This window comes from Sturnus vulgaris, chromosome 7, assembly GCF_052056855.1.
Source record: "Sturnus vulgaris isolate bStuVul1 chromosome 7, bStuVul1.hap1, whole genome shotgun sequence".
NCBI classification, from domain to species: Eukaryota; Metazoa; Chordata; class Aves; order Passeriformes; family Sturnidae; genus Sturnus; species Sturnus vulgaris.
The window spans coordinates 13,508,888-13,532,881 of NC_142249.1; the positions used below are offsets into that span (position 1 = coordinate 13,508,888).

Consider the following 23,994-nt stretch of genomic DNA (forward strand, 5'->3'; position numbering starts at 1 on the left):
GTCCACTATTGCATCAGCTGGACTGACTTGGTTCAAAAAGGAAAAACAGATTTTCATTATGCACCTAGGTCAGCCCACAGTGGCAGGAAATACCTTCCTTTATTTACAAGCATGGAATCTTAGAATGAGTTCAGAATTCTTTTACTAAAAAAAAACCCAAAAAGAGTCTTGTTCACTGATTATACAGTCTTACTAAAGTATCTCAAGTTGTTAAAGCAATTGTATCCTCTTTGTAAAAATGAATTTTCCCAATCCAATTATAAAGTGTACAGCGAAAAACTACATAACCAGTTTTATTTTTTTTATTTTAGCATTCTCTGTAATGTATACTAGACCAAGGCTTTACTATGGGTACTTATAACAACACTTACATTAAGTTTTCAGTAGCTGACACATAAAACTTGAGGTAAAGAACTGAAAGCTGTTTCATTTGTAAACTGAGAGGCAATGGGACTGTGCTTACATAATTTGTCAGTGGATGCCAGTAGCTGACAAAAGGATGGTAAGATGCAGAAAATACAGCTACCATTTTAGGTGGTGGTACAAATTTTAGATTCTAGCATACTTGGACTACTCTGTTTCTTCTTCCAAAGATCAAATTCTCTCACAGTCCCCCTATCTCCCCAATTTGCTCTATATCCAGAATTTGCACTGTCCATCTCTCTTACTCTTAACTATGTCGTATAACAGACTCAAGCTGTCCTTTTTGTCTAACCTTTTTTCTTATCCTAGGCCTTTTCAGCACTAACTTTTTTGTTTTGTTAAATTTAACTTTTTACCCTCCCTTCTGGCTCTGACAGTTTCCTATTACAACGAGCTGCAGCTCATACACCTCTGTCAGGATATCCAACCCACTACAACCTCAAGATATCAAACTCTTTCCATCATCTACAAACCCCCCATCATGTTGTGCACTGTTTTTCAAAACTTCCAAGGTTCCATGCTCTTTAGTTTTCATATCAATTTTATAGGATTTCAACCTTTTTCTTTTTCAACCTTTTTTCTTTTTTTTTCAGTTTACCTTCTCTTAGTATAGGTAGGTCACAAACACATTCTCTTCTACTGAAAAAATTATCCTCAGTTTTACACTGGCAAGCTTTTCATATTTGTTTAAAAGCCACAGCTGGGGATAAATCATAAAGGCACATATGCAGACAAGAAGTCACAACATACTGCAAGGCCCTGCTACAAATCAGTGAGCTGTTTAACAGCTATCAAGTAAGGAACTGACTCTAATTTTATATTATTTGAAACACATATTCTTCCCTAGGTCTCCTTTTACCCAAATCCTAATTTTTAAAAAAGTGTAAGCAACAAAAAGAGGCAGCATTTTCACTGTAAAAGCATGCTTGAGCACCTGCGAGAGTATAGCCCCATAAACACAAGCTATTGTAAAAATTGCACGAAATGGGAGAAAAAGGGAAGAAGTTGTCAAAAGGGAATTAGAACAGTTTCCAGAAAAAAAACAAAACAACAAACCCAAAACCACCCCCCCAAAAAAAACAAACAAAAAACCCCCACACATTGAAGTACTGAAAATTTCATTCTTGTTGAAGGAGAGCAATCCAAACCCATATAAAATTCAGGCAATTAAACTAAAATGATGGTGGAGTTTACATATACATTACCATCCCAGGAATGAATGACACTGATTATATAGTGCTTGTTTCATGAAGAAAATTATTAGCAAGTGTCAAACTGCAGGAAGCAGGTCAGTAATGCTGCAGACTGTGCTAGATCTGAACACATTTTATTATTCACTAATTCATAAATAGCAAGCATTGCAATGAAACAACTGACCCCAAATTCCACAACTGGCAGCTGCTAGCTGTAATGCTGATGATGGATCTCAGCCACACAGGAAGGACTGGACACAAAAATAAAAAAAAAAACAAACAAAAATTAATCAGTAAAGATAGACTAGAGTGGCCCAAATGCTTTAATAGTGAATGTTCCATAGGGTCATCAAGTAAAGAGAAAGCAGAAAAAAATCCCACTGAACTGAAGTAAGAACAAACTACCAGAAAAAGAGAAGTTTGTAAAGAGAACACAAAATGAAGCAACGTGAGAAAAAGCATGCACCCCCTGTACCTTTCCACGTTAATATGAAATTAGCAAGTGGAGTTTAAAATAACCATTTTAGAGGCAACAGACTTAGCTGCAGCTGGTGACAAGTCTCTTGGCAATCACATAATTACAAGTTTACATTCCTGTTCCTTAGACTAACATATCTATAAACAAAAGGCTTAGCCTCTTTCAATTTCACTTACCTATACAGAAAATATGCAACAATATTTTTTATTGTTTCAGATGGAATATCAGACAATAACATGCAGTACAAGAATAAAATAACTAATCTTGTCCCCAAACGATTACATCAGAACTCTTAAGAAAGACACAATTTTTGTAAATCTACTTGCATGTGTGTCTACACAAACATTTACAAACACACATATATGTATTGTACACATTGAACACAAATCTTCCCTTGTTACTCTTAAGTGCAGAGAAAAACAGTGTGCTATATTCAGTTAAATTTCTAGAATACTCACAACCCAAAGGCCATCATGCACCATTTTGATCTGAATGCAAACATCCATGAACTATAGCACAAATGACACTTAATTATCTGGTACCATTGATGCCACCCAAAATCTGCTTGACACAAACTATGGAAAAGCAGAAACTGAAAGACTAGAACCATGCCTATCCCCCAAAGGGAACACTGCAGCTCAAAAAGGTAGATAATAAGAAAAAAAAAAAAGGTAAAAGCAACCTTTTACGCTTTGCTCATTCTCTGTAGATTGCAACTGTGTGCTCAGCTCCTCAAGCCTCAGGGGTCTCCCTCATACACACACAAATGTACAACAAACATTTACCAGGCCAGTGCCTCAGAACTTAAGATAACCACTTAACAAAACCAAAACTTATTTCACAGGTATTTGTCCCGGGCCTGAAATCAAAGATCACAAATTTCAATCCTCCCTCAAGTTTCCACTGTTACTACAGCCCAGGTAACTTTTACTACCAGACGCTATTTAACATATACCCTTTGGAAGCATCCACACATCCATCTCCATATTAGAAGATGATATAGGACCTGAAATATCCAGTAGAGATAAAAAAATCTTTTCACTTTCAAAAACAAAAAACAAAAAAACAAAAAAACCAGGTGCCACCTGGCAGCCTTTGAGAATAAATGTTAGCCTTATCCATCTGTATAGATGTAAATATCTGGAGTCACTTCCACATGCTCATCAACAGAACATGCCATTAATTGCCAAAAGAATTAAGCTTAAAATAAATATATTCAACATCATAAGTAAACACATGATCACACTATGATCACAGGGAGGGAATTAGTATTTTTGATTCAAACTTGATCTTAAATACCAAATTTGGATCTCAAAAGAATTTATAGTTGGAAGTTTGGAGAGTGTTGTCTTCAAAAATAGTGCTAATTTTCATTTAGCACTATTAAAAACAGTGTTTTGCTGACGTGATGCAGTAGTTACTACTGGTTCTGCTGATGGTAGAACAGAGAGAATGATGTGAGCTGCATTTGAAAGCTGTAACAAGTCTACAACTGTCAAAAATATCTGGATCCCAGCTGTAGCATCCTACTCTCACCACCTGACTTACAGCTCCCAGGACAAAGGCCAGGAATTGCACTGGGAATACACAGTGCAGTAGAGGCAATTAGCAGATTACCTCCAAAGTACAGTCATTACATCAGGCACCTGCTTTCTATTACGTAGCCACTAGTTGGCAGTTTTCGAGCAGCAGATATATTTGTTAGGGTATTTTAAGAAGACTACAGGCACCAGGCAGTTGCCTTCTGCAGCTGGGGAGCAGGTGGCAATACCACAGCCACTTGCCAAACACATAGCAGTGTGCTGACAACATTTGCCTTTTTCAGTCATTGGTGAGAGCTCAGCACACACTGAGACACAATACAAGCTGGTCATATTCATTACCTGGGAATCATATTCAAACTCCAAGTGGATATGTGAGAAGGTAATATGAAAATTTAAAAGGGAACGTTGTATTTTAGAACTACTAATTACTAGTAAATGAAGCTAACTAAATAAATAAAACTCAAAACCTAAAGACTGTTCAGCACCAAGCTGCAATGAATAAAATTATCAGAGTTCAGTAAGCCTTTGGAAGGACTTAACTACCTGTGAATCTACTCGAGCCCTGAACAGAGCAGGGTTTCAATTCTAGGTAACAAGACTTCTGAGAACACAGGAAAGAATGGGCAAGAAATAAGGTGCATTTACTTCCAAGACAACACTTAGGTTACAGCCCCCTCTGCTGATAATATCTAGTACATATTGTTACACAAGAGTCTGGAAAAATAAGAAAGAAAGTAAAATAAATTAAAAATATGTGGAAAAGAGAGCTTTTAATACGGCTTTTATTCACTCATGTTTAGTCCTCTACTTGCAGCTGAGTAAGCACCTTTCACAGAAGAGTAAGTGCTGCAATATCAAGTACAACGACTGACAACTTGACATCTCTGTCATCAGGCAAATCAATTTTGACATTATCTCATGTATGCTGTGAACAGCCTTATTAATTTAGGCAAGAGGACCTTAAACTGGAAACCAAAAAATTTCAATAAGTTGCATCAAGTGACATGGAATAATATTCAAACGACCTTTCTAAACCAGAACTGCACAGGAAAACACCCAGACATGACTGACTGGGACAGCTTTACCTTCTCCATGTTTCAAAACCTAAACTCGTGTCACAACATGAGGTGCTCTTCTAAGTCTGAAGTAATGAATGTAAGGTCAAGACCCAGAGAAAGAAACAAGGATTTGTAACCATCATCTTAAAGAAATGAATAATAACCATTCCTCCCAAAATGTTTCTTATTTGGAGTTTACTTTGTAGCTCAGTCTTAAAATAACGAGTCATGTTTTGACTTCTTAGTTTTCTCAAACAGATGAAAAATATGTAACATGTTTGTCCCTCTGTAACAAAACTTCAATTGAAGAAAAATCACAGTTTCTCTCCAACATTTCCCATTTCCTTATTTACCAATTCATCAATAAAACTTTTTCATCCATTCCCCTCTCGTCTTACTGTCACTGCTTCAAAGAGGACAGCAATACTGCCATACCTGCTGTAACTATCTTGGTTTGATACTCACAGCTGCAGGCATGGCTATGTGACTCTGGACATAGGGCTGGTGATGTAGAGTTTGAACTCCATGATCAGAATACAGCTGGTAAAAAGAAAAAGTACAAAAAATTAGCAAAAAAGCTTGTTTCACAATGTTAAGTTTTTAAGCCTTTCATATGAATTTAGAATCCTTAAAACTTCAAATCGTGGGCTATGTTTATCTGAACTACTTACTTTTTTAAAAACACCATTTCAATATTTAAATCTATGTTTTCCCAACTGATTAGTAAAGTTGAGTAAACTTAGCTTATCTCAAATCAGTGTCACAAATCGCTTTCCTTGACAGAAGTAGCAGCTTCTCCAATTACAAATCCATTTCACTCAGCTCTAATAGCAAGTGTTTAAATGTGCATATTAGTAAACTGAAAATGTAATTCCCAGCAGTATCAGACTTATAAAATATTTACATACAAGTAATACAGACTATTCTTGGAATTTTACACCATTCTTCTGCAATCTGACACACTGCTTCCTTTAACATGAACAAACTGCCTACCTGTAAACCAAGAGCACATTATAACCAAATATTCCTTAAATAATTTCATCTATTTTCTTAGTGCTCACAGAGTTCAGATCTCTGGACACCTTTACATCAAAATCATGAAATAGTAAAGGTAACATATTACTGTTAATAAGATTATGATTATAAAATAAATACCAAGATTTATGCACTTTCAAAAAGGAAGAAAAACCTCCATAACCCAAACCTTGTATTATTCCCTATCTCTGTAGGGAAATTAAATTCTTCCATTACTTTATCATGTCAGAATTTTCCACTTGCGATGTCTGAAATACCAGTTTTGGAATTTTTATTGTAGCAATAAAATACCCATTTACTTTTGGAACAATACTTGATTACTAGTATTAATAATTAGATATCCTCATTTAACATCTATTTTGGCCTTCCTGTTCATGAAGAATGAATATTTGAGAAGTACCAATTAATACCAAACTGAAAGTGTGTGTAATTCAGTTTTTCTGTAGACATTTACTATCATGTTTAATATCAAATTATTAAGAGATTGGTTGAATGATTAAGTGTTTTTTGCTTACAGTTTTTTTGATTCTCTACCAGTAACATTTCTAATGCTTAAGAGATTTTTAAAGTACAATAAAACACTCTTAATTAATTCAGATCATTAGAATACTTAGAAACAAGCTTCTACACACAGAATAATTACTTCAGGAAACTATTGTGGTTCAAGGATATTAAATCCAACTTTCCAAAGAATGAACTCTCATTTTACTTAAACATTACTTGCAAACAAAGCCAATTGACAAGTTGCTATACTGCTGTCTGTAATACATTTGTGACTCTCTAAAATCTTTCAGAATCAAAACAATCTCCTAGACAGGAAGAGAAATTCTAACTTGAGGACACCTGAAATTATTTAACACCAACATAAGTACTGCAAGGGTTGACCTAACTGCTCTAACAGTCAGTGCTTGAAATAAAAGATTTTATTTTTCAATTGCAAATAAGCCCTGCGATTTTCAGTATGCTTTATGTTTTTAAAAATACCTCAGGAACTGCAGCTTCCATTAGAAGAGGTGGAGATATACATCCACCTTCCTGGTTAATTCCTATTGGCTGATAAAAGACTTCAGAAGGTTGCAGATACAGGAGTGGAGGTGAAGAGGTAGGAGACTATGAAATAAAACACATTATTCTAATAAATTTCATTATTTAAGCAGGATAAAGAGAAGAGCTTATTTTACAGTCTTTGCTACATATTAAAAAAAGATAAAGCTTTAAAATAAACACCAAATTAATCTTTGATAACCTAAAGAAATTGAGAGGGAAGTGAATAGAAGGGTCAGGTAGTAGGAGAAAAAAAAAAAGTCCTTTAATTTTAAGTGGTTTTCAGATTTTATTTACATTTTGGAGAGCATTGCAAAATGCTAAAACTTTTAAAATTCACACTTAAGACCACAGAAACACACTATAGTTAAATTTTCCCTTGCAACACTGTTACACTAACAAAACAAGTTTTTTGTTTTAAAATAATTAGAATATCTCTAATTCAGCACCCTAATTTCAAACAGTGGATTGATCTATTAGAGTGGAACAGGCCATAACTGGACAAGGCTGGCTGTAATTGAAGTAATGAGGCTGCACTGTAATAGTTCATGCTCCAGGGATTTGGTGCTCCTTCCAGCTTCAAAATTTTCAAGCTTCTCAAGAGTCAAAATTTCCATATTGAGCTGCTCTTTCACAGAATAGATAACTTAGTTATTCTGGGAGAGTTTCCTACTTCAAGGACCTGGGTGTAATTTCACCTTCTGTGTGTCCATGTGCTTCTGCTAACTCTACTCCTATGAAATGTCACAGTTATTATCAGTTAATTGGCAAGTTAATATCCATTTCATTAACCAGGCAAAATTTGGAAGTTTCTACCTGCTTTTAAAGAATTTGTTAGGTAATGTGATACAAATATTTTGCTAAATCGAAGGGGAGGGGAAGATGTTTTCTTTACATCAGATTTATATTTAATGTTTCAACAGATGCTATTTTATGCCTTCTGTTGTAGCAGTCAATGCTGTAAATACATTGCTAAAATACAGCAGTTAATACTAATTTCAACCAAGTTGTGAATAGTGGGAAATATCACTCTTAGATAAGCACAGCACACCTTTAAACTAGGTGAAAAATAATGGTAAAATGCTGCAATTATGAACTGTACTTACCTGTGGAACAGACCACTGCCACTGACTTGAAAGACACGGTGTTGGTGCCTAAAATTGAACAAGAAGATGTGGTGAAGAACAAATACACATAGAACACTATTAGTCTCAAATCTGTAATTAATTCTCAACTAAAAAGAGGATATATGATTTTCATTAAGCCCCAAATTATTCAGGAATGTGGTTTTGTCTATTTCCACTCAGCCTCCAACTTGACCATTTCATAAACTTCAAATATACTTAAGTCAGATTCTCAATAGAGGTGCTCAGAGCACAGAGTCAATGGACCCAAGCTGGACCACGAAACAATGTGGTAGTTTTAGGGAAAAGTCTTACGATGAGAAGGATCAAGCAAAGGAAGAGGCTCTCCAATAATGTTGTGTGAAATCTTCATCATTGGAGCTACTTAAAACACAACTGGACAAGTACCCAAGGAACCTGACCTAACCAGCCCTAGTCTGAGCAGGAGTTTGGCTTGGATGATAAGCCAGTTGTCCTGCACACAGAAGAAAATGTAATTTATTAAACTTTCTTGTAGCTACATAAACAAAATAAACTGCATTCTAGTGAAAAGTGTTCACTGAGGTTAAAATATGTTTCACACTACTATTATCAACAGTGTTTTTATTTCCTAAGAATAAGCAGACCTGGGACAGTGCTGCAAACAGCACTGCATGGCTGGAGGATAAGTGATGGTCTGAAAATAATTTTCAAACAGATACCTGATAATGGTACGTAGGAGACTGATAAACAGGTGGAGCAACCATCACAGGTGAACTGGAAACCGAGCGAGACTTCAAAAGAAAAGAAGTAACAAATCTTAATGCAGCAACTTCATAAACTGTCACTCCTGTTATACACAGCTCTGGAGCACTAAAATGCTCAACACCCCCCTCCCTTTTGAAAATGATTCACAAAATTTTAACCTACACTTAAAACTGCTTCAAATCCAGTGTCTCTAATGGCTTTTGTTGGATCAAACAAAAATGCCTGGCACATTCACCTACACCGTTTTAGGAAGCACTAGGCCATCACTACGTAGGGATGGTAAAACTTACTCCTGGGGCAAGGCCCAAACTGATTATGAACTACCCTGTTCAATAGGTCACCCCAAAGGAAAAGTCCCCTTAGAAGCAAAATAAACCGAAGTGTTATTTAAAAAAACCCAAACAAAACAACACAAAATAAACAGTCTAATATAAGGAAGCCAATTAAACATCTAGCATAAGGTATAGATGAAGAAACCAAAGCAGAAGGGACTTGAAAACACTGCAGTTATCCTGGTCCATAGAGGAACATAAATACCAAAACAAATTCCTTACTGGCCATGGCTGCTGAACAGGAGAGACTTCAGATGTATGAAAATAAGCCACTCCATTATGGTAAACATATGGATATCCACTCGAAGTGGTCAAGTACATTGTACCAGCTTCTGGTGATACAGCAGTAGTTGCATACATTGTACCAGCTTGTGGTGTTACAGCAGAACCTGGAACAAATATTTTAACATTTATTTACAAATAACTTTTTTTCAAATGTGTACACAATGAAAAAAGAGAAAACCACTTTTGATCTTCATAGAAAGAAAACATTCAAAGGAAAGAACATGGAGCAGTGTGTCTAATGCCATCTCAGTTCCCTCTCAAACGTGATCATGAAAGTAGATGGCTACAGGATGTCTCCAGAGCTAGATGGGAAAGGCTACAGAAGATGACATCCATATAAACTACTGAACATAACATATAATACGGGGAGATTTCTGGAGAGGAAAAAAAAAAATAAAGAAAATTAACTCTGTAACTAAAGCTGAAATCACAAAATAGTAACAGAAAAAAAATCAAGAAGAATACAATGTAAACAATAACACAAAGTTTTAGTTTTTCATCTTACCTTGCAAAAGTAAAAGCCAACATGAAGTGTCATTTTATGAACACAAAGAACACTGCAGAGATCACCAGAATGCTCAGTGGAAGACCAAGAAGGGTCCCAAAAGGATTCAAGAGCTTATCTTATTGATAATAAGAGTTTGACTAATTCCTAGAAAAGCCTTAAGACACCTGGATACAACCTAGCTGAAATATTATCCATAGACAGACCAAGATGTTGGTTAGGATAATGTTAAGCACACCTTAGGAAAACTAAAGGCTGTTTTAGCTCCAGTAAGCAATCTAGAATTGCACTTACTGGTATCTCAGATGAGGAGATCAACACGATCCCGTGGCAAACAATCCTGTCTGCCAGCTACCAAGTACATTGCACAAACTTTCTGCCAGTGTTGAGCAAGTCTCTGGCAAAGAAAAAGGAAATCTTCTCCATCAAACACAGAAAAGTCACTGAATAAAAAATACATTTTGATGCTGGGAAAAAGCAAACCAAGTAGATCTACCAGTTATGTTCAAAGCTCTTACCACAAACGATCCTACGATGACAGAAGAGCTAAAAATCCTTTTTCTTTCCAGTATGAAAGACAAGCACTATACACATGGGCTATAGAGGACAGCAGTACACTGTCCAGCTCTTGAATTCTGCAAAATATAACAGAACCATAGCTCTGCAGTGACATTTAAAGTCCAGGTGTTCTGGCTTCATGAACCCAAGATGAGCTGCATTAGGACAAAACATCCTGGTAACTGAGATACACTGAGCACGAGAGCAGACATACTGAAACCAGGCCCTAGGATGTGTCTGGATGCCAATATGACCTTGTATCACAGATCTATCCCAGGCATGAGAGAACAGGTAGTTGAAAAGGTCCACAAAAAGATCTCAAAAGAACACAGCTACTTTCTTCAAAAAGTTTTTTTAAAATATTTTTGGTTTACCCCTCTGCTGCCTCATGTCTCAGTTAAAACACAGAGATATGCCCCTTTTCTATCAATAAACATATTCATTATAAGAGTCAGAGGCAGGAAGCCCCACAAATCAGGCAACACCATTGAGAAAGTACAAGTCAAAGATGGAAAGTGCAATAAAGCATAGCAAGAAAATGGTATACAATCTCTTGATGATGACTGAGCAAAGATGATACTGAGTAATTGCTAGAGCAAAGAAACTATACAGTTAGAAAAAGTATTCCATTTCCCCTGTGCAAATAATAATCCATACACTTACACAAAGGGAAAAGGCATACTTAGGCACAAGGTGGGCATAGTCATTATGTCGAGATGGACACAACTGGCACCAACACCAGTCTTTTATTAAAAACTTTTCATGCCTTCTCTCAGTGGACTTCTTTTAGGCAACTCTGACTCCTCTGCTCATAGGCAGCACCAGCACTGACTCCTTCTCTCCTCTCTGCAAATTTCCTTCTTCCTTCTGCATGACTGGGTAACCCCGAGCTGTCCCTTACCTGGCCACCTAACCCTGTCTGTCCCTCACACAGCCTTGTGTGTCCCTTGCACAACCACACGTCCCTTCCTCCTCACAGCACAGCCAGCAGACTCCATCCCAAACCACAGCAAACCCTGACTATCTGACCCACTCTTTTATAACCCCATCCTCATTGGGCAGGCAAGGCTGTTTCCACTCCTCAGCAATCAGTACAGCTGTAATCCACTGGGAAAGATTGCCCTCTGCACTATCCTTACAAACTGTTCTCCTAGAGGTGGGGAGAAGGCAAACTTCCCGTCTTCAGGAAGTGTGTCTGCACCAACAGCATTAGTGTACACATGAACTACTTCTAATAGAGCATGACAAACTAAAGAAAGCTTCCAAATTAAACCACCATTCTTCTGTATTCTGGCCTCAGAATGAGGATGAGCAAAAGCATGGGGTTTTCCTAACTCGTCCAAGAGGTACCATAGGACAAATACTGCAGCAAAGGCCCAAAGTACACTTCACTGACTATTTCACTTAAATAAATCTATTTTACACCCCTGACACAGAGCTTTTACTGAAGACAATTGACAGATCTCATCTTAAAAGCTGGTGATTTATAGCCTACATTTTCAGTAGTCATTCAATATCTTAGAACAAACAGCTCAAGAAGAGAGTGGGGACTGCAACCACCCATTCCTTATGGTTTCTACCAAAGAAAGCAAGATGCAGCAATCCTGATGAATTTTAATAACATAAATACATCAATGAATAACAGTGCAACTAACCAGCAGAGCCTGCTTTATCTTGCAGAACCTGTGAGGACATACTAAATATTTAGATTTAAGGTTCTGCCAGGCAACTTGAATTACCATTCAGTTTATTCCTAGATAGGTAACTCTCTTCAATAAAGTAACAGAAACAACATATTGAGAGATAAAAGAACCAAGAGACCATAAATCTATTTATTTCAGCACTTCCACTCACATGCATTTGCTTCCACTGCAAACCATCTGAGCACATGCCACACAGAGCATTAGTGCAGTGCTAGACCAGGTACATCTTGGTTAAAAACTTACATTCATACTGACAATACACAAATGCAAGTAAAAATACATACGAGCATTAGGACTCCGCACTTGTTTTCTTATTGCTGGTCCAATATTCAATTTCTTATCCTTATAGTTGAGTTTTTTAGCCTAGAATTAAAGAAAAAAGACATTATTATTTTCTACACAGACCTAGGCATCTGAGAAGTGAAAAATAACTTAGTAGGTTAGATACATTGAGCACGACAGCAATTATGCTGAAACCAGACCCTAGGATATGTGTCTGGAGACTGGTCAAACTCCTCAAGGTCTGTTTTTAATACTTACACATAGTTAGTAGACTGCAACATAAAAAGAAGCTCTAGAGACATTACTCAAAATAGAAGAGTAGGACAAAAATATCAGAGCTTCATCACTGAAAGCTTCAAGGGAACCTAATAGTTACTAAAAAGAATTAAATCAGGTCTGACGAACAAACATGACAGAATAAAAGGCAGCAGTTTTCTTCCTAATTTCCACAAAAAAAAAATCTTCACAGCAATGGAATATAAAGGATAACATTTTCATAACTCTACATCTACTGTAGACTAAGAAAATAAAGATCAGAATCAAAGTAGCACTATGAACAATAACTTCCTTCCTTAGTTCCAGTATATCTCAGTATAAATCAGCTTAGATCTCCAAATCTTATCTTAGATCTCTTTAAACCATTTTATTAACTATCAGATCAAACTCATCTTCAAATGCAACTTGGCAAACAGGACCAGACTACTCAGGCCTAGTATGAAATGAATTAATTCATTTAAGAGACAAACACAATGGGGACTGTCACTTACATCTTGTAAAATCTTCTGAGCCTCTTCTTGGGTTTCAAATGTAACAAAGCCATACCTAAACAAAAATGACAGAAGCTAAGCCTCTAAAATCTGGATTTACAAACACGGCACGTAGTTACTTGATGCAAGTAGAAGTGACATTACAAGGTAAATCAATGGGTAAAAAAATAACTCTAGAAGTAAAGATTAAATTAATGAATTTAATTAATTAAATTAATAACTGTATTTTTAGCATCTTCCTTATTACATTCAAGTATGTGGCAATACACTATCATGAATGACCAGCTGTTCTTGTTACTCAGCTTATGTCTTAAATTCCTTCATTGCTATTAAACGAAGATTTTGATCTAAACCTTTCACTTGTTGTGGTGACCAAAGATGAGACACTTGGGATTTTTTTAAAGTTAATATTATAGTATAACTCATAGTACAGCTTCCACCTACTTCAGCAACAACTGTGAATGCTCCCCAGTGCCACAAGCACAACCCACCATTTTAAAGTGAGTTCTCAGAAAAATGCAGCCGTTATCTGTGAATTCTCCTGTAATTCTTAACAGGATTAGCATTAAAAAGAGCTCTGTGGTGATCAAGGATGAAGTAATTCTCATACTTTGTGACATAGTGTCTTTTGCCATACCTCTTCTAACAGCTGCAATAAATCAAATAGGCTTTCTACTCAGAACTGCTTTTCCAAACCCCTTCAATTCATTCCGAAAATAATCTTGGTCGCACTGCCAGTGCAAAGTAAGAACTGAATGTATACAACACATACATAAGAAAACCCAAAAAAACCTTCTTCCCCCTCCATTAAATCTGACTTCCTAAATTTCAAATATTCTTGAAATCATTGAAATGTGAAATGTGCATTTCTGTACATGTGATTTGTTAGGCTTATGGTTCATTTCTCAGGGTCAGATTACAGAAGGTAAGAGCTTCTGCCCCTTCTGCCAGCAGATCAGATTTTGCAATACAAGGTTATCATTCTTTGTGAGTATTTGTATGCTAATTTAAATACAGAGGTTCAATAAATCTGACCAGCTGTACTTTCAAATTTGTAGGCTTTTCTTGTATTGACTTTTCAAAACAAAACTGGAAACACTTCCAAGTTCAAAGAAAACTAAGTATTTTCCTGCTTAGGACCTTACCTACACAGACTTCTCATTCTGTAGACTGTCTGGACAGTAAACTAACAGATGCAATCACAAACTCTTAAGTTTTTAAATCACTTGTCAAGCAGAAGCAATGAAGCCTATGCTTGGAGTTCAAGAGAAATCTAAAAGCGTGGAAAGTAATTATTTTCCAACATATCTGATGTGAGACATATGTTGGCAATCACAACTGTAGAATTATTATGGGTTATATGGACACACACTGCAATTCTCAGATACTTCTTGGAATTTACTAAAAGAACAAGAGGCTGGGTGACAGATGTGGGACCAAGTCTCTGATGTTATGCAAGTGCACTTTCTGTGCTAAGAGATGCAGCTCAGGACATAACTTGCTGATACATATTAAGCTCTGCCAGCATTAAAACTGTCCTTGCTGCTCAGGAGAGAACTTTAGAGGTGAACTCTCATACATATTCCTTTTTGCTTCAGCCCTCTTTCCCCCCTTCTCTGGCAGTGCACTTTCCCACCTTATTTACATCACCATCCTCTGGGTTACAGCAATCATTTTACTACACAATCTTAAACTTTCTCCGTATTTGTTCTTTGTCATTTCTCCTACTGGTGATTTCCAGCCTCAGCCTCCATTTTATGTAATCATGATTTATTATCAGATTTGTCCCCTGTGCTGCTGTTCCAAAATTCTTCACACAAAAATCTGTTACTGCCATGCACTCCAGCACAAGCAGGTGTATCTCAGCTCTTCTTCCATTTTGGGCTCCTTTCCATACTGGCTTCCAGTAACAGAAATAAATATATTTAGTAACTAAATAACCATGCTAGGATAATCTACTTAAGTAATAGTCACTAAGAAAACCTGAAAAAATTGAAACTATTGATTTTGTCCCAGCTGCACACAGCTTCATCTTATAACAACATGACTAATAGAGCTTTAGTTATGCAAACTGGAGTCAGTTATATAGAGATATTAAGGGGTAAGAACAGATTTTTGCACACATGGAATAATTGAAACATCAATGCTAAAATATTATGAGCTATAAAAATCAATCAAATTTACTATAGTCGGCTTTCTGTTATTTTCAATTTCCACAATATACTTATTCTATTATACCAACCCCTTTGATACTCCAGCTCTGTCATTTATTATCTTCACTTCTGTCACACTGCCATACTGAGCAAAAAACTTCTTCAGGTCATTTTCATTAGTCTAGTACAGTAAATCGAGAGGGGGAAGAAAAAAAGGAAAAGTTGGTTTGCATAGCTTTTATATTAATTCATTAATTAGTTCAATGTTTACCATAAGACTACTAAAGGACATACTTTGGATTAAGTTTGCTATAAACTAATTATAACCCTGCATATGAATACAGAAGAATGAGCAAGTATGAGCCTCAGGGTCCATTTAACTACTGCATTAATTATTCAGCAATAATTCTAGAAACTTCTAATTCAAACTTCTCATTAGTAGGTTTATGTAACAACTGCCCTTTTACAGTTAAGATCACTGAAGCAGGTGTACTAGATCTGAATTTTAGTTTCTGTTAATTACATGCTAGAGCAGTTCACAGTATGAAAAAATCACTGCTATACTTTCAACTGCAATACAGCAGAGCATATAGATACACACAGGTCACATAAAAAAATCCCCCTAAACCACAGTGATTCAGTGGTCAAATCCATTGAATATACTATGATCCCTCTTTCTGAAGTGATTTTAACATAAAAGTCTGCAAATACATACAGGCACACTGTATGAACTCCCCACTGTAAATAAGAAAATGTTATTTCAATGGAGAGTGGTCTAAGTCAACTTGGAAGGAACTGCCCCCTTCCAAGTATGCAGGTAATAAAACAACTTTCTAATGTCAAGGCTCACCTAAGCTTTGTGAACACCCCTCTGCCTTCTATGTATCTTTTTAAACAATGCAAGCATATATCACATTTGATGCTGTGATCACAACGTTTGAGTTTTAAGTTTTGTTCTACACAGCTCTTAGTTAATGCTACACCTAACACTGGGAGAAGTATGGTTATAGGCATGCATCGTTCATCTATACTTTTCCTTAGTTTAAAGTAGACCAAGTACTGTTTTACTTCTAAGTGAATGACTTTGATGGCTTGTATACAATTCAGGGAATCCTCTCCAGCACATCAAAGGATTAAGTGCCTCATCCAAGTCTGAAACTGATTGGTGCTCAAGGTATTACCCAAGGACATAAGGGCTTGCTACACCAGACTATGAATCTAGAAAGACAAAGGTTTATGTGCAGAGCACTGAATTGATGGGGAGTAAGAAGGAAATGCTGTTCTAAGATGCACAGTGAAATCTGCAAGCATCTATGCAAACATGATATTTAGAAACTTAGGAGAAACACATTCAGGACTTGTCTTTTCCTTTTACCTTAAGGAAAGCAAAGTCGTAGCATTAGCCTATGTCCTATGACACTAAAGAAAGAGCTCTTCAGACCAAGATGAAAATGCTCTCAACTGTTAAGTTCCCTTATTGAATTGTTTCTCTAAATTTGAGAGACCAGGTGTTTCCTCTTACAAACAGGAATCACTGCCATGGTGATAGACAAAACAGCAAAATCATACAAGAGCTTGTTAGAAAGCAAGCAACTGATTTATTAACAGTCTCCCTTTTTCACAAAAATAAAGTCAATAGCTTTTACATCACCCTCGGTGACTTGAATAAGAACTTTGGCTAAAAAAAAAACTCCAAAACCCATTACTTTTTGCCAAGAGATTGCCAATAGAAAGCAATTCAAGACTGACATATAAACCCTAAGAGGATTAGATCACAAATTTAAGGCTGCATTTGAAATAAAAAAATCATATCAAATGGAAGAGCAACTAAAATGGCTATGGAGGTTTCATCCCTTTTATTTCCTCTCCCTTCTGCAAACCCCCCCCCCATTCTCTTTATGATTACAAACATGCTTAAACTGCTATTGAAAATACAATTTTGTAATAAATTTTGAAGTATCAGTAACTGAACAAAGTCAAGAGACCCTTTAAAATGAACAATTAGTATGGTAATTAACAAAAATATTGATGTTAGACAGAAAAGTATTTTAACCTTTGAATTGCAGTGAAGACAGAAGGGAGCAATAGAGGTCTTTTTATAGCTCCAATAATTTGCTTAGTATAGGTGCAAAAAGTTACTGTGTCACTTTTATTAAAGTCCAAATGTAGTGAAGGTCTTGTACACCTTAAAATATGAACACCTCTATTTGAATTATCTCAGCCAAATAAACTAGAAGATTCTGGAATTTCTTGCACTTGTTATACAAAATAGTCTGAGTGAATTGTCAATTCTTGTTCCTCTTCAAATGAGTCAATACTCAGGTCTCAGCCTAGGAGGATTAAGGCAGGGAAGATGCTCTTGGTGGGAACAAAGCAACAGCTAAGCAGACCAAGCAGGTTTTGCAAAAGTCAATGGCTTAATTATCTAAAACAGGAAGAGAGAAAAAACCTGAACTTTAAGCTTGTCACAAACGTTTAAAGCAACTGAACAAGGTAAGAGTGGCCCAATGTTCACTGCTATTTAAAGATTTGAGGGAATACACAAAGGCAGGAGCACTCCAAGAATTAAGATGAATACTGCAAATTACCCAGAGAAGCTTACATGCTTCTTTTAAAAACAAAGTCCTGCATTGAAGAAAATTACTAGGGCAAAGAATACACACACTGTAGTTCTTTGTGTGAGCCAGAAGTGTTAGAGGAACAAAAGCCACGTTTGCTCCACTGGCCATAGGAAACATTGTGACAGTTTATTAAATTACACTAAGTGGTACACATAAACGAAACCTTCAGCATGCTTTTCTGCCATCAGCTCTGCTGATGACAAAAGCTATCTTCTTTGAAAAAAGAAAGCTCTGAAGAAGTGGTGTGTCAAAAGCTTCTAGCAGCTAGGTGTACAGAGTCAACTCTGTAGGACAGTTATGCAAATGAAAGCTTAAAGCTTTATTCTCCACTCTAGGTTTGGCTACTGAAGTGAAGAGGACTTACCAACTAAACAAATACACATGGCTGTATCTCTCTTTTTTCCCTGTTGATTTTTATACGGTTATAAATTATAATTTAGCAGCAAAAAGAGGGAAGAATACCTTAAAATCAATTCCTCCAACGAAGACACGATTTGGAGTAACTGTTCCAAACCTTGGAGAACCGATCAGATTATTTAACCTCACTGGTGACACAGTGTTGGGACATGAAGGTAAAGATTCTGTTTGCATCTGATCAGTAGCCTGATGATTGAAAGAAAACATTTTCAAAATTTTACAGGTTATTTTTCAGTAAATGAAACATCTTTCAACAGACGATACATACAGAACTTTTTGGAAGGCACAGCAGATACTGAACATTAACCATGTATTTTTATTTAAAACATAGTTCAGTGTTTAAACACAAGCTCAGTCTTAATCAATCCAGTAACTTGGTGAATACACTATGGTCTGAAGTCCAATGTTAAACACTCTTCTAAACTGAACACCAATCTTGGTTCAATTTGCAAAGTACCCTGCTGCATAAATTTCAGGTTATGAATTTTATTATACAAAATATATCTACTAGAAGCTCTTATTTTAAACCTACATCTTAGGACATTTTAAACTCAATCTGAGCTCTCACACACATCTACACAACTCTGTTCTCTGCAACAGCCTTCATTTTCCAAGTGCCAAGCCCCCATAATTCCACTACACAAAATAAACGAACTCCACATACCCGATGAGAACACGTCTTGAAAACTTGGGTGTATTTTAGTTTAACACCCTTTTGGCCTACAAACACAATGGTCTGAACAGAAATTCCCTCTGCAAGAGAACAACCAGATTGCACTTGCTCCAGTAAAGGAAAATAACACAATGGGATATCATGTAAACCATTATTTGGTGAAGCCTGCCTAATGTTTTAACTTCCAGCATGCTTACACTTGTGAAGTGTGAAAAAATTTCACTGTAAACTCTTCTCAAAGCAAAATAATAGTGCCTTACAAAGTCAACCCTAACTGTGAAGATGATAGCTGAAAAGCAGTCACAAAGTATTGTCACTAACTTCGCCAACAGGATTATTCGATACTTCTTTAGCTACCAAAGAGTTACTCCTACTAATTCTAAATAATGGGTTAATGCTATTATTGTGGCTATCCTAAAGACAATAAATCCAGTTTAGTTCACACAATTTCAGTTTTAGAGAAGACATGAGTCCTTTCCAAATGTTCTAAAACACACACACCTGTGGCAGAGGAAAATCTGAGGTTGTTAATCTGACCCATTCAAGAGAATCTAGTATCATCTCTCCTACTGGGAGTATTACCCAGAGTACTAACCTGAACAAACCCCACCTCTAGCAAGCAAGGAACCAACAGTGACTACAGTCCCCAAGAGGACTCGTTTTTGCAGCAAAAAACTCCTGAGGGACATTCTCCATCTCTCACACTAAAGACAACACTCCAGCTGTACAATCAGCTGGCAAGTATGCTCAGCATGAAAACTTCTGGATTCAATTATAACTATTAACAGTTGACAGCACAGACAAAATGTATTCCTTACCTCAAAGAGCCCAAACTGCATTTTCTCTGTACACGTTTTAATAGTTGATATATTAAAATAAGCCAGAAAAGCAAAAATCCCAATGAAAGAAATAAGGAATTAAATACACCCCTTTTTAACGTACAATAGTTAATAGGGAGTTTTAAGTGTTACATTTTAACACTTGTATTGTGATAACCACCTCTTTATTATGAGTATGGCAAGAAAACAGTATTAAAATAACCATATATGTGCCATCAGCACATCACTTGCCCAAATATTTATTTCTACTGCTTTCTAAACTTCCTTTTGATCAATTTTTCCCAAATAATAGGGATACATACATTAACCAATATTTTTATGGATTACTTAGTGAGCCTGGCAACTGCTCGTTAGGAGAACCGCTATTCTCATTTTTACACTGAACACACCCACGGTCAGACAACCTAACTCCACGAAGGCTTGGTGACTAAGCGCACTTAACTCCCTAAACACCCCTACTTTACGCAGTCTGTGTGCGGCAGAGGCAAAGTCCGAGCCAGACCCCGTTGCCCCGGCACCGTGTCCCGCACCCCGGGGCCGCCAGCGGCTTCGCCACAGCCTGAGGCCGCCACAGACAAAATGGCGGCCCCGCGCGGGCGGACGCGAGCCGGGGCGCCCCAGCGGGACGGCCCCGCTGCCCGCCCGCCCTCCCGCCCTCCGGGGCGGCTGCTGGGCCCCGCGGCCCCGCCGGGCTCCTCACCGCGCCCTCGGGATCCATCGGTCCTCGCAGCCGCCTCGGCCCCGGCACGTTCCCGGCACGCGTCGCGCTCCTCAGCCCCGCCTCGCGCCCGGCTGACGCGCAGCAGCGGGGACGGGCCTGCAACGGGCGGGGTAGGCCCAGCCTGGCGGCGGCGCTGGGCGCAGGGCTCAGCGGAGCGGAAGGCAGCGGAGCGGGCCTTCCTCGCCCAAACGCCCCGCCGAGTGCCCTTCCCTCACACGTCTCAGCCCGCCTTCCTTGGAGAAATCACCCCTTTCGGAAATTCCTCTCTCCGCAGCCCCCGAGTACTTTCACGGGATCGCTGCGACCGGGCGTGCTTCTGCCCCAGCACCTCCCCGCCTCAAGCCCTGGGGCTGCCGGTCCAGCCGCGCCTCCCGGAGCGGGCAGCTCGCGGCCGCCACAGTGCCCGGGGCCGGCCCCGGCCGCTTGTACCGGTGCCCCAGCCGGTGTCGGGCGGCCCAGCTGCTCTGCGCTCCGCTCCCTGCGGAGACCGCGGCACCGGCAGCCTCCGCGCAGCAACAGCACCGGGGCGGGGGGTCCTGGCTGGCTCCCCGGCGTGGTAGATCTGAGCACGGTGCCGGTACCACCCTTCGGAATCGTGCTTTGAGGCTCTGAGCCAGCCCAGGAAGCTCCTTCGAGCAATTTCCCCATCACTTGGGGAGGCAGGAGGCGAATACCAGCTGGGTTTTTATCCCCCCAACAAGAGCGTGAAACGGAGTAAAATAAGGTCACGCATTTCATTTGGCCTCTGTGGGAGAAATACGAAAATGCCCAGGAAAGCAGTTACCTGTGTCTGGCTTACCAGGCCACACTTGATGGGGGCCAAAACATAGTTTAGAGTTAACAAGTATCAATGTGAAGTAAAAGTCCTTACTTCAACTCAAATAATCTTTCTAAGGTTCCCAAAAGACTCTTGAGTAGGCAGGCTAGCTTGAGAACAGCTGTGGGTCTGGGGTGACCTTAGAGATAAAATTTGGGGTCTACTCGAGAGAGAGACTATAACACTCACCTTAATGACCACTGCCCAAAGTACTCCAACTCAAAATACTGTTTTTTCTGCCCTTACTGAGCTAGAGGAGAAGCACCAATGGAAATGCTTGTGTCAAGTGAACTTCTGTGGTTATTTATGGCACTATAACCTGCTCTCCTGTTCCATCATTTCATTCTGTTTGCAACTGCATTTTGCCCTTATAATATCTATGGTATTAAATAGGTCTGGAAAAAAGAGTGATTTAAATGCCAAACTCATAATCAATGCAGGTACAAAGGTACAGGCTGACAAAAATCCTTGATCTGATGACAGCAGGAACTGGTATGCAGACAAATGTGTGCTGAGAGAACCAGTAGGAAAACTGTTTTTCAAAGTGATCAAACATGTACAGGCTAAGTCATTGCAGCTCAACTCCAATACTCAATGTCGGGATCACTACTATCATTAGTTACTCTCATGGTTTACATTTTTTCAGTGCTTTAAAATAAATACTTCAAGGAAGAGTATCTTGACAATGTCTACATTATATTTTAGTTGAATTCAACTCTTTGTGTTTTGCTTTATGGAAATTATACTCATCCCACCTAAACCAAATGGCCCTTCACATCATTTAACTCTCCCTGAGGCACAGCACAGACCTGCAGTCCTTATGGGACTCTGCACTGCTCCTGAATTTTTTGGTGTTGCTTCAACACCTACCAGCTTCTGCAACGTTACTCTTATCACACTGTATAAAAACTACAATCCTAGGAAAGTTTCTAATAATTCTGTGCCTGTAAAATATAACAATATAATGCTTAACTCTTACTATTGGTTTTTGGTTCTTTTTTTTAGCTGAGAAAGCCGTATAAAAGTAAAGGCAGTTTTAACAGAGCTGATAGGATTTTTAGAAGTACTTATATTGTGAGATTACAGAACACTGCTGAATTGCATTCACTGACTTTTATGAATATTTATCAGACAGCAACAAAGCTTATCCTGAGAATAGCACTACATTTTAATGATGTGAAAGGCAGAATAGCCCAAGCCTTTCATGTGCTTCATGCTTGATTTGGGGAATTTAAAGTGTGAACAGCCGAAAGAATAAACAAACATTCAGAGACATGAAAGTGAATTGTACATAGTTTAAATTATTGTATCTTCTACATTATACCTCCTCCTTTAGTTAAGAAACCCAAATCTGGGACAATTACATTTAAAATAAAGCAGTTGTGACAAAAATGGGACATTCACAAATAAATGAGATAGATTGAGATATTTTTTACTATGGTTATTTAAAACCTGAAAATTCAACACACCTATAAATGTAGCAAGATTATAAGTAGAGCTGGTAAAAAATACTTCCATGCATAGAAGATTTGAATATCACAACAAAGGCTGCTGGGCTGCCCTGGTACTGTGTGGCTGCTTCATTAAGGGAATTGTTTCCTGGCTGAGGGAGCCACTCTCAAAGGAAGTCAGGAGTGTGACTGTTTTTCCTGATTCCTCATGTCAGCAATATATACAGCATGAAATTATCTCCCCTGCTGTTCTCTCCCACAAATTAAAAGGCAGTGCTGGACAGTAAAAAGGCAGTAAAAGACAAGAGTATGACTATGCTGGTTCCTGTAGGCTGTTGCCTTTTGTCCTTTTTTAGCATCGGAGAAAAGTCAGAGGTTAAGTGAGGAAAAATAAACTGAAGAAAAAGCAAGAGAGAAAAGTAGGGAGAAAATTGAATTGGGAGGAGGAAAAGAACTCTCCAGGCAGAAAAATACAAGTCTATTTTATGAGTAATACATGGGCCTTAAAACAAATTGATATTTCACTGACTCACTGACCTTGAAAAAAACATGCTACCTTTTTTGCTTCTATTATTTTTATCTGTGCATAACAATGCTAGTTTTCTCACCAGTCTGTTAAGATCCTTTCATGGAAATACAAGCATTAATATATCCTTGGCAGAAAGTGTACCTGATGAAAGATTACTTACTTCCTGCTCTGAAGTCCATAGAAGTGTCTCTTAGGATGTTACTAGAAGATTGGCTTCTGTCTCTGTTGCATACACAACTGTATGGAAACAAAAGAGTGTTTATGAAGATGTACACACTGATTTCTCTTACAAGCTTGTGAATGGATTCTCTACACCCTGAGCCCAAACTGAAAAACCCAAGAGCACTCAGGTATTCAAGGACTTGGAGCAGACCTCACAAGGGAGTTAACAGTGCTTAGAAGCACTGATGGTGCTCACCTAAGAAGTTTCTCTGTGATAAAGTTATGGCCATTGCTATGCAAAAAATGCAGAAGTAAGTTACTCATTTCTGGTAAGTTTTCCATTTATTCAAATGGGTGTATTTCTCTTATATAACTTTTCCATATTGCAGGCCCTTTTCCCACAACATTTCCTTTCTTGGGTTGGGCACACCTCTCTTCTCTATAAGCTGTGACTTCTCATTCCATCCCAGTTTCCACCATTCTCTCTAACCTTTGTCTCTAGCTCTGACTTTGTTTCCTAACAACACTCCTGC

At 38.1% G+C, this 23,994-nt stretch overlaps 1 protein-coding gene across 3 annotated transcripts in view; it reads right to left on the reverse strand.

Annotated features, from left to right (window-relative positions):
- The window catches only part of BOLL (boule RNA binding protein), a 34,553-nt gene that overhangs the window by 4,186 nt on the left and 6,373 nt on the right, over positions 1 to 23,994 (reverse strand). For all 3 annotated transcript variants that reach the window (XM_088167821.1, XM_088167823.1, XM_088167822.1), the window contains 11 exons: positions 23,460 to 23,536; positions 18,315 to 18,455; positions 15,321 to 15,412; positions 13,079 to 13,133; positions 12,314 to 12,392; positions 9,201 to 9,367; positions 8,601 to 8,672; positions 7,882 to 7,929; positions 6,716 to 6,841; positions 5,162 to 5,236; positions 1,801 to 1,867 (listed from right to left, as the gene is read on the reverse strand). In XM_088167821.1, coding sequence (XP_088023947.1) covers positions 1,850 to 1,867; positions 5,162 to 5,236; positions 6,716 to 6,841; positions 7,882 to 7,929; positions 8,601 to 8,672; positions 9,201 to 9,367; positions 12,314 to 12,392; positions 13,079 to 13,133; positions 15,321 to 15,412; positions 18,315 to 18,443 — 861 coding nt within the window. In that variant the 5' untranslated portion in view covers positions 18,444 to 18,455; positions 23,460 to 23,536 and the 3' untranslated portion in view covers positions 1,801 to 1,849. The remainder of the gene's footprint in view (positions 1 to 1,800; positions 1,868 to 5,161; positions 5,237 to 6,715; positions 6,842 to 7,881; positions 7,930 to 8,600; positions 8,673 to 9,200; positions 9,368 to 12,313; positions 12,393 to 13,078; positions 13,134 to 15,320; positions 15,413 to 18,314; positions 18,456 to 23,459; positions 23,537 to 23,994) is intronic.